Raw genomic sequence first — 12,346 nt, 5'->3', positions numbered from 1 at the left:
TACTCTCAGAGGGTAACTGAGAAACTGACATGAAAAATACATCAACTTTTTCTTTCTTTTTTGGGGGGGGGGTCTGTGCAGCTGTGGGTAATCATGAAATTGCGGGTCAAATTGACCCGCGAACATCAAAATCGTCAGAAATTTTGTACACGCCTTCCACAACATTTCAGAGTGTCAAAACTTTGCAGGCATGTTCATGACCCTAAATGAGCAATTGTCACAAATAAAAAAAAAAAAAAAAAAAATCCTAGGTTAACCAATATTTCTGACAACTTAATTTTGTGTTTTGGGTCAAATTGACCCGCAAGGCCTCAACATAGTACAAGGATTAAGTGATCTCTGCCCCTTTAGCCTAATTTTTTGCTTGTAACAATGAATTTCCTCAAACATCCACATCACAATCACTCCTGCATCAACTCCGTTGTGCTCATGTGATTGACTCCTGGGCTGTGATTCCCTGCCGGTCCGTGGAGCAGAGAGACATCAGTGGGCCGTTATGTCAGGGATAAATGCCTTCGCTCAACTAACAGGTCAATTAGGAGAATAAACAGTTTACAGCTGAACTTCCTGCCACTTATGTTGAATCGAGCCATCCGACCAGCGCTGCTTGGAAAAAGGTGCAGGTCGAGATTCCCGCACTCAGGAAACCGCACTTAATAGAATCACAGTCAGGCCAGCGAACACAAACATCAAGGTAGGCTTTGAAAAATTGGGCTGTCAACAGTGGGTCAGGTTTAATTGGGTTTGGTGTTCATCATGGAAAACGGCTGGTTTGGAGGGTGAAGTTTGGAGCCGCGCTGGTGGACGGCAGACAGCTGGCCGCAGTGTAAGTGGAGCGTAATGTTATCTGTCTCTGTTTGCTGAAGTACTTAAAACACTTAAAAACTCATCCCTTTAGTGTGTGCACGATTACACGGTTTTAAGTGATTTTGAAAAACAAGTGATAACAAGTGATATCCTTACAGTATCGTACAAGAAAACCATTCTTAAGGAAAGTTTCTTTAGGCCGTACTACTTGAAATATTAATCTTTAAATGGGTCAGATTTTTTTTTTATTGCATTTCAAAGTCTCTTATGTTCAGCAAGGAACCAAAATACAGTAAAAATGAATGCAGTAATATTGTGGAATATTATTATGATTTAAAATAACTGTTTTCTATGTGAATATATTTTTAAATGTAATTTATATCCTGTGATCAAAGCTGAATTTTCAGCATCGTTACTCCAGTCTTCAGTGTCACATGATCCTTCAGAAATCATTCTAATATGCTGATTTACTGCTCAAGAAACATTTATGATTATTATCAATGTTGAAAAAGAACAGCATTTATTTGAAATAGAATCTTTTGTAACATTAAATGTCTTGACTGTCACTTTTGATCAATTTAATGCATCCGTGCTGAATAAAAGTTGTTTTTTAAATCTCACTCACTCCAAACGCTTGAATAATAGTGTATCACGAAAATGAATATTGTTTCCATTCCAATCAGCATATTTGAATGATTTTTGAAGGATCATGTGACACTGAAGACTGGAGTAATGATGCTGTAAATTCAGCTTTGCATATATATATATATATATATATATATATATATATATATATATATATATATATATATATATATATATATATGGAGAGAGAGAGAGAGAGATTACTGTTTTTTTATGGAAGCTTGTGTCCGACACTCAATAAAAAAAATAAAAATAAAAATCACGCAATTCTGACTTTATAAGTCACAATTCTGACTTTTTTCCTCAGAATTGCACAATTTAATCTCACAATTGCGAGTTTTCTGAATTTTGTGAATAAAGTCAGAATTGTGAGTTATAAACTTGCAATTCTGAGAAAAAAACGTGTCTTTTTCCCTTGCAATTGGACATAACGCAATTGCAAGTTTATACTGTATCTCACAACTCGCAATTCTGACTATAACTCACAATTATGACTTTATAACTCACAATTATGACTTTATATCACGCAATTCTGACTTTATATCTCACAATTATGACTTTATAACTTGTAATTCTGACTTTATAACTCGTAATTTTGACTTTATAACTCGCAATTCTGACTATAACTCACAATTATGACTTTATAACTCAAAATTATGACTTTATATCACGCAATTCTGACTTTATATCACGCAATTCTGACTTTATATCACACAATTCTGACTTTATATCTTGCAATTCTGAGAAAAAAAAAAATCAGAATTGTGAGTTAAAAAGACACAACTACCTTTTTACTTTGCATTTCATGGCGGAAACAAGCTTCCATAGTTTTTACTATATTTTGATCAAATAATAGCAACCCTGGCAAGCATCTTCTTTCAAATACATTTAAAAAAAATCTTACTGACCCCAAACTTTTAAACAGCAGTGTAGCTTTAATGAAAATGAAAGCATAATAATTTATCATCAATGTCCTCAATGTGATAAATGAACCAGGAGGCTGAACATTTTGAATAATATGATAGCAAGCAACATAAAGAGTTCATGCATGTGACAATGGAGCATATGACTGTTTATAATGTGTATCACTGCATAAAGTGTTTTTACATATTATTTTAAAAGAACATGACAGCCAATGGCACAAAACTACCATAAAACTTCTGGTAGCAACAATACCTTCTCTTTTCCCCCTCACAGCATTCAATAAAAACTGAATCAATAATCTGGGATGTTTTTGTAGCGCTTGTTGTAGGTTTAGTGTCTGCTATAAAAAGTTGTTGTAAAAGCCAGGCCAAAAAGATTTCGTGCAGTAAAAAAATTTTCAATTAAAAACCTTTCACATTCACAAGAGCAATGTGAGAGTTTGATAAACAGGCATGAAATGAAACATTCATAAAATGTTTCTCAGGCAATTTACAGGCTGGCGATTAAAATAAGCACTTGGACTCACCTCTCGAAACCAATCTGTCGTATTGACTTCTCCCAACTTGAACCTGGTAAATAGAAAAGATAAAGCTTTACTACCCATTGTATAGAATTTTCCAGCGCACTGACTTTGAAAGCACAGAGAGATTCGGCGATAACTCCCTGCTTTCATAAAACAATGACAAGAGCAGAGGTGAATTTCTTTGTCAAACTACAGGGTCACTGTAGGTCATTCCTGCGCTACTCTGAGGAAGACGGAATTAATGAGTCTAGTGATGATTAATGAGATGAGATGACACGTAATCTTTAAAAAGAGCAAGAGGGTCTATTTAAAGAGAGCCCCTCTTCTAACTTCAATTAGCCTTTGCTCTTTCCGCTTTAAATTTTATTTAGCTCATTTCTAAGTTGCATAAAAATGAAAACATTAAAATATTATATTAAATATTAAAAAATAAATAAACTCAGGGTGATACAAGACCCCTCCACTTTGTGGGTTTATTTTGCAATAATGGACATAGCTGGACAAAATAAGCCCTGACATTATGTGCAACAAATATCAACATTTTTTTAATTCAACCAAATAAAAATAAATAATGAAAAAATATTATAAATGTTATATATATATATATATATATATATATATATATATATATATATATATATATATATATATATATCTGATACCAAGATAGTCATATTGATATAATGAATACGTTTATTTAACAATATATCAACCATTTTTTAATTCAACCAAATAAAAAAATATAATATATATAGTCATATTAATCATATAGCCAAGATAGTCATATTGATATAATTAACACATTTAACAATATATTAATCAAATTTAAAAATAATAATAATTTAAAAAATAAATAAATAAAACAATTGTTAAAAAATGAATAAAAAAATATATAAACAGAAATACATGCATAAAAACAAACTTTTATTAATACATTTTAATATAAATAAATTAAAATATTTATTTAACAATTCATTAACCATTTTTTAAATTCAACCAAATTAACAAAATAATTAAAAAATAAATAAACAATTAAAGATAATTATAAAATACATTATATATATATATATATATATATATATATATATTTTTTTTTTTTTTTTTAATTTAATTTATTTAATTTATTTTACAATTAACTAAATTTATTTTACAATTAACTAACCAACCAAATAAAAAATTCAAACACAAATAATTAAAATAAACAATAACTTTAAAATTAAAATAAATAATAAAAAAAAATATTAAAAACATTAACTGATACCAATAGTCATATTGATAGAATTAATACATTTATTTAACATTAGAATATTTTAAGTTGCTATTAATTATCTTAATCAAGGTCACATTTAAGATGTAGTTTACTATGGTAAAGGGGGTTTTAGGCACTCCACTTCATGTCTTGCTGAACAATACCTCTTAACCGTGGTAAAATCACTGTAAAGCATGGCCTATTGCTTTCTGTTTAGTTTATTTTATTTTAAAAGGGACAATGCACATCAATTGACATAAGCACTTGTGTCTGACATCCGCAAAATCAGCTCAACTTCAGATGTGTCAGTACTATTTACAGTAATCACAAATCAATACATCAGACTGTGTTCTTAGCAAATTAGGAGAGTAATTAGGTATTGAACGGCCTTAGAGACTGAAGTACTGTTACAGACAGGAGTCACCGCCTGATTCAACTCAATATTACACTGACAGACTCTCTGTAGTGAATGTTCATTCAAATCACACCAATATAATGTCCACAACAAACCTACTGGGAGGATGAATGTGCAGGCGCAAATGTTATGAGTATCTATTTTTAGAAAGAAAAAGGAAAAACAACACACATCTCCCATTTCTACAAGACAAATGGATGTCATTTCATTCCATTAAGGAGGATCGAAACCTTTCAAACGTCACTGTCAAAATTCAACAAAGACGATTCATTCTAATCACCGTTATTACAATCATTATGACTAACGATAATGACGTGTTATCATGGTAAAGAGGCATGTGCGTTCACTTAAATGCGATAACTGATATGATTATGATGATTTTAATATTTTACTGAGTATATAAAGACCTATATGATTGACCCAGACATACTGTGTAAGTTCAAATGTCACACCAGGACAGAACTATAAAGAAAGTGTTTTAATACAGCAAAATGTCTAATCATCAGCTGTGAAAAGGGTTATAAAAGAAAGGTGAACCATTTTGTCATTCCCAGAATCGAAACATTAGAAACCGTAAAGAGTCTCCAGTCTCGGCGGGACGTGAGTAATGTCTTCATTGTTCAGACGGGAACAATTGGAGGGCAAAGACAAATCTGGTGGCACAAAAGTGGCACATTTCCCATAAGCCTCCCGCACAGTTATTTAAAGTTAATCTTTAAATGCCGATATCTTCTTGATTTGATGCAAACACAACTTTTCCAGTACATTAAAAGTGGATTGCATTAAAAACTCTTCCTGATTGAAGTGACAAACTCTGTTCCCATAATGTATATTCATCCTTTGGTATTTCTTTCAGGGTGCATTATTGGCATATCTGTTTTGCATACATTATTTCCAAAGCATCAATAAAACAATTAAGCCTGAACCTTGATAAATGGTGATTTTTATCTGGATTTGAAGTTATAAATGTCTGTATCTGTCAGAGAAAAATACTGCCAGTTCATCTTAACTCGACTCCTCATTGGTCCATAATTCATACCTGGCAGTACAATGATAAAATAAGCATGGTCAGCAGAAAGCGGTCAGTGGAGCGATGCAGGTCTGAGGTCAGTGACCCCTGAGCAATGAAGAGTTCTTCTTTATTCACAGTGTGAAAGACAAGGAGACTAAGGAGGATTGGGTTTCTTCTTCTACTGATTTGTGACCAACTCGCTCAAAACTGTTCCTAACTTGCTGAGCTATTAAATAGTGTGTTCATGCAGAACGAAAGGCCGTTTCACAGTCACACAAATGTCCATATATATATATATGGACGTTTGTGTGACTGTGAAATATATATAATATAAAATATATATATATATATATATATATATTTATATATATATATATATATATATATATATATATATATATATATATATATATATATATATATATTTTTTTTTTTTTTTTTTATAAAAACTAAAATACAATAAAATACAAAATACATAAAATACAATTTATTTTTGTTTTAAAATATATTTTACTGTACATAAAAAACTAAAATAAAATGAAATGAACTATAAAAATACATAAAATACATATAATAACAAAAAATAAAATGTATTTTATTATAACATTTATTTTATTATATATAAAAACTAAAATAAAATGAAATAAAATAAAATATAAAAACACATAAAATAAAACAAAGTTAAAAAATAAAGTTATGTAAAAAATAAAATTTAAATTCATTTTTAATTATAAAATATATTTTTATTATATATAAAAAACTAAAATAAAATGAAATAAAAAAATATAAAAAGTACAAAATAAATAAAATAATATATTACATTTTATAAAAATATTTTATTATAAAATATATTTTATTAAATATAAAAAAACCTAAACTAAACTAAAATAAAATATAAATACATAAAATAAAATATAATAATAATAAAAATAATAAAAGAATGGTTATTTTATTGTACTGCCAAAAATCTAAAATAAAATTAAACGAAAAAAAAAAAAATATATAAATATGCATGTATAAATAAAATAATTAAATTAAATTACCTAAATAAAAAATAAAAACTTCAACTTTTGCCATGCCAATAGATAATTAATAAGTAATAATTCTGCAAGCACAACTAGTCACCAACATCAACAAACGCAATAACATGGTCAGTTGATGACTTAATTATGGAGCATGAACCATAAAATAAATAAACAAGTGTAACTTACAGTTGAACCCAGAATCGATAGTGTTTCCAGCCAGCAAACTGTGGATTGTGATTTGATAGATGATGTGGATGAAGAGGAAGGACATACTGCAGAAGCATAAAGACATCAGCAAGTGCCCTGTGTGGCCTGGAAGAGAAACAGCAACAGGAACAACCATTAAAGCTCAGTTATGATTTGTGTCTGACATGCTGATGAACCATTTTATCACAAACATTACTCATGAAAGTCATTATTTACACACCCTCAAAAAATAACAGCATAAAGGTTTAGAAATTACATCAGGATGAGCAAGTGACAACCGAATTTCATCATTTTAGGTGAAATATTCCTTTACTCCAGAATGATTCTTCCTGTAATTAATGGTTTGCAAATCATCTTGGACAAAAATATCTGCTCAATGACTTCATGTTTGTTCATATTTTTTATTAAGAGATTTAGAGGGAGCAAATATGTCCGTGCAGTGTATTTTTTAGATCTGGCTGCTTCACACATGTTTTTCTAAAGCACCTCCAGCAATGTGAGCTGATGCTAATGGAGCTTGCGTTACTGATTTCCCTCAGCAGAAGCGTTCTTTGTTGTTCTTACAAGACGAACAACAGCTAATCGTGAGAGCCTCTTTGTTTCAGCACTCTCAAATAGCGTAACACCAAGGTCAAATGAAGTATTAAAGTATTTTTAGAGTGTTTTTCTCTACAAACAATCAATATTTTCCGATGCGGCGCAGGCCTGAGCATGGCTGTGCAGCCCATCACATGTAATGCTTCCTAATGGAGATCATTTTAGCCACAAGTGAGACATAATCGTAAGAATCCAGACGGTGAGAAGCGCTGCCAGATGCTAGCTACTAGATTTGTCCTCGGCCTGGGATATGGCTTGTCCCGATTTACTCTAAAAAACACAGTGTGGGAAACAATTTGTGCTTATTTTCCCCCAACAGAGGGAAGGGGTTGTTAAAGTGTAGTTTAGCAAGCGCCCCGGGTGCAAATCTCTGCCAAAACCCTCAATTATGTCACGTATTTCATCCCCATTCAATAAAAAACATGCATGAGGACGACAACAATAGGGTGAAAAACAACTGCGTCTCTCCTGACCGCTGTAAACTTTCAATTGACTGTGCAGTTTTTGCCACCATCGCTTACTGTTAACAGCAACTTCAGGTTTTGTTTTGAGTCATTTTAACCCTGTAAAGCCTGAAAAAATGGAAAAAAGTTTGCAGATGTATATATTATTTGATGCATCAGGCTTTTATGGCTCCTATAGTATGATATAATGAGAATATGGAGGAGGGAAAAACAGCTTAATTTCATTCAGAGGCCCAAACTGAGGTAAGCAATTTGGAGCAGTTGCTCATATTTATGTCTAAAAAATAAGATGAAATTCTGATGCTTGTAATGTAAATCAATAAGATCTTTATAACAACATAAAATGCATATAAATGTCATTCGTCACTCTATATCTGCCAGTAATATGTCTTAGTAAGATGATTTTTAAATGCTTAGTTTTATGATCAAAACTCTGGTTTTAAAACATATAATGCAATGCAATACAATGATGATGAACAAATAAACCTTCCTCAAAAGCCTGATGATCATATTTGATACTCACATTTTAACATGATTTTTCTAGAAAATTAGGTATGAATAGTTGCTTCAGTGAGTCCAGTAAGCGTTTGTCTTGAAATATTACTAACAATATAAATAAAATAGTTATATTTATGAATTATTACTTTATAAAAATCTGTAAAGATTTCACAGCAAAACGACACATAAACCATGATCTAAAGATGGACGTTTTTACTAAAAGGTCTTTTACTTGATATAAAAGTCTAACCTTTCAATCAGGTGAAAGTAGTATATTGTGTACAACATTTTTCAGCAAAGTTTTGATCATGCTGATCATTAAGAGGCCATAGAATGGGGTTAATATCTCAAAAACATACTTAATTTTGTGGGAAAAATGTTGACGTCTCAAATCTGTTAAATTAACACCGCTCGGTGTTGATATGGGAACCACCAGCAGGGTGTTAAAGTAAAACCGAAGCAGTGTTAGAGTTAATTAGATGCTTAAGTGATTAATTGAGTGATGATTGTTTGATTATTGAAGACACCTGATGATAACGAGCAGAATCACTGAAGGAAAGAGAAACTCAAGAACTACAACTGACTTCCAGCCACAGCCTTAGATGAAATCTACTCAGTCATTTAAGTACCTAATTAACTCTAACACTGCTTCGGTGTTACTTTAACACCCTGCTGGTGTTGCCATATGAACACCGTGCGGTGTTAATTTAACACCGACAAATGTGCAAACATCAAGGTTATTGGCTCGATTCCTAAGGAACGCACATACGAGCAAAATGTAAAGCTTCAGTGCACTGTAACTTGCTAAAATATTCTGTCAAATGTGTAAATGTACTGTACAGGATAACAATCGCCTTCTAAAAAAAATGATTGCACACAGAAGTGAAGCTCTTATAACATCATGGAAGGAAAATAAAAGGTTAACTTTGAAATTAGAATTATTATTTTAGTCACGTACAGCATTAGGGTCTGTGGGACCTCAAATATACTGTGCTTGATCATTATGGCATACGTGTCAGACAAAGATGGATCAAGCCAAGGGAAATACGACATAAAAATTCACTTTATCTCCCTTATCTATATTCATAACATTTGTAACGCTCCACGGTTAACAGAACCTGACAGAAGACATCGATTCACCTCAATGTTTAGATAACATTACAGAAAAATACAGCCAATATCTCACAGCTTCAGACATCGTAGATAAAACACTTGCCAAAACCAACATTGCTTCGAATTCTTCTTCATGGACTAAAAAAAACAAAACCTTTTCAAGCTTAATAAACCAGTGGTTTTTGAGTAGAAATAGTCCTTTAATCACATGAAAATTTTAATAGTTATATAATTATGTATTACAGTGTGTGTGTGTGTATAAATATGTATATATATACACACACAAAATAATTTTAAGAGTAGCATTTTTCAGGCATAGGTTAGACCTAGAAATAGTTTTCCCTGTGCTTAAAATTTTAAATGAAACCAGAATGCAAAAGTGAACTCAATTCTATAAAGACTATCAATTTATTTTATCATTGGACCAGAATGACAGTCATTTAAAGCCTTTGAACTGTTTTGTCTGTTGTACACAAAGCAAAAATACAGAAGTGCGTGTGAACGTGTTTGCACGCACCACTTTTTTTTCCCACAGACACCTGCAGGCATATCTATTTTCCAAATGCATAACCCAAAATATGACATTAAAGGGTTAGTTCTCCCAAAAATGAAAATTCGGTCATTATAACAGACTGCAAAGGTATTGGTTTTTGGTGCTACGGGAAATGGAAAATATCTTTAATACTCAGTTGGATGTTGGGTATACCTACTGGACACACTGTTTCATCTGCTAATAAAAAATTGTATAATATTCTATCCTTTGCTGCCAGAAAATATATTTTCCTTAGTTGGATCAGTTATAAATCTCCATCACTTAAAGGTTGGCATAAGATTATTTTTGAGTTGATTCCCCTGGAGCGTCTTACCTATGTACTACATCAAAAAAACAGGCCAGTTTTATAAAGTCTGGACCCCATATCTGGACTATTTGGAACACTTCGCCCTATTATATTACAAGGAATATTGTAATTGTGTAACTCTCTGGACATTGGACTTTTTTTGTCCTTTTCTTTATCTTTTTTAAATATGTTTTTTTTTTTTTTTTCCCTAACCTGTTATATTATTACGGAAGAGGATTAGGGCCAAGCAATAATAAAAAATAAAACAATCTCGAGATTAAAGTTGTTAAATTAAGAGAAAAAACGTGTTAAATTTCGAGAAAAAAGTCGAGATAAAATGTTGAGAATAAACTCGTTAAATTACGAGAAAAAAGTCATTAAATTATGAGAACAAACTCGTTAAATTTCGAGAAAAAAGTCAAGATAAAATGTTGAGAATAAAGTCATTAAATTACGAGAATAATCTCATTAAATTACGAGAATAAACTCATTAAATTACAAGAATAAAGTCATTAAATTACGAGAATAAAGTCATTAAATTACGAGAAAAAACTCGTTAAATTTCGAGAAAAAAGTCGAGATAAAATGTTGAGAATAAAGTCATTAAATTACGAGAATAAAGTCATTAAATTACGAGAATAAAGTCATTAAATTACGAGAACAAACTCGTTAAATTTCGAGAAAAAGTCGAGATAAAATGTTGAGAATAGTCATTAAATTACGAGAATAAAGTCAGTAAATTACGAGAATAAACTCATTAAATTACGAGAATAAACTCATTAAATTACGAGAATAAAGTCATTAAATTATGAGAACAAACTCGTTAAATTTCGAGAAAAAAGTCGAGATAAAATGTTGAGAATAAAGTCATTAAATTACGAGAATAAAGTCATTAAATTACGAGAATAAAGTCATTAAATTACGAGAACAAACTCGTTAAATTTCGAGAAAAAGTCGAGATAAAATGTTGAGAATAAAGTCATTAAATTACGAGAATAAAGTCAGAACAAGTTATGGTGTAACCCTGTTTTATATAAAAATCTGAGCTGTTTGTGTTCTTTTTTGTTTTTGAGTTTTTTTGTTTGTTTGTTTTTTTTTATGTCTTGTTATATTTGTATTATAAACTCAAACATCATTATAAAAAAAAAAATCTGTCATTAATTACTCACCCTTATGTCGTTCCACACCCGTAAGATCTTCGTTCATCTTCAGAACACAAATTAAGATATTTTTGATGAAATCCAAGAGGTATATGCATAGACATATACATGTACTAAAGACATCATTAAAACCGTCAATGTGACTGCAGTGGTTCAACCTTAATATTATTATGAAGCGACGAGAATACTTTTTGTGCGCAAAAACAAAACAAAAATAACAACTTTATTCAACAATATCCTCTCTTCTGTGTCATTCCCACTCGTTGTTTATGTCCAGCGCTTCCAGGTTCTGCGGCAGAACGCCGACTCATTATTGGCCAAAGCTGCACAGGTGAGCAGCACGACGCATGCTGCATGGTGTTTTTGTATTTTTGCTGTTGTGTGTAATTTTTACCACAAGGAGTTGCATTTGAATTTCGTTGTACTTGAGTGCAATAACAACAAAAAAATCAAATCAGATCAAATCAAATGCGTGTGATGCTGACGCAGGAGCCGGCCAATAATGAGTCAGCGTTTTGATGTAGAACCTGGAAGCGCTGAGCGTAAACAACGAAACAAATACCTTTCTTGAAAGTGGTGAGTCAGAGAGCTCTTGGATTTCATCAAAAATATCTTAATTTGTGTTCTGAAGATAAATGAAGGTCTAATGGGTTTGGAACGACATGAGGGCGAGTATTTAATGACAGAATTTTCATTTTTGGGTGAACATTTCCAACACATTTGCATATAGCCACACACAGCCAGAATCCCAATAAGGCATGATAAATCTGTGTGAAGCCCAGAATGCATTTCTCTTACTATGAGCACAGGTCTGCTTAACTATTGATGAGTGCAAGTCGACCACTTAAAATGTCCTGTCCTCTTCCTC

At 31.5% G+C, this 12,346-nt stretch overlaps 1 protein-coding gene across 7 annotated transcripts in view; it reads right to left on the bottom strand.

Moving 5' to 3' along the window:
- LOC125250405 (piezo-type mechanosensitive ion channel component 2) overlaps nt 1–12,346 on the bottom strand; it is a 131,918-nt gene that overhangs the window by 90,854 nt on the left and 28,718 nt on the right. For all 7 annotated transcript variants that reach the window (XM_048162970.1, XM_048162965.1, XM_048162964.1 and 4 more), the window contains exons 3-4: nt 6,787–6,912; nt 2,903–2,945 (exon numbers count right to left, since the gene is read on the bottom strand). In XM_048162970.1, the coding sequence (XP_048018927.1) occupies nt 2,903–2,945; nt 6,787–6,912 (169 nt within the window). The remainder of the gene's footprint in view (nt 1–2,902; nt 2,946–6,786; nt 6,913–12,346) is intronic.

This window comes from Megalobrama amblycephala, linkage group LG17 (assembly GCF_018812025.1).
Source record: "Megalobrama amblycephala isolate DHTTF-2021 linkage group LG17, ASM1881202v1, whole genome shotgun sequence".
Taxonomy (NCBI): Eukaryota; Metazoa; Chordata; class Actinopteri; order Cypriniformes; family Xenocyprididae; genus Megalobrama; species Megalobrama amblycephala.
The sequence above is the reverse complement of the archived record's forward strand: the minus strand, read 5'-3'. Positions and strand labels throughout refer to the sequence as shown.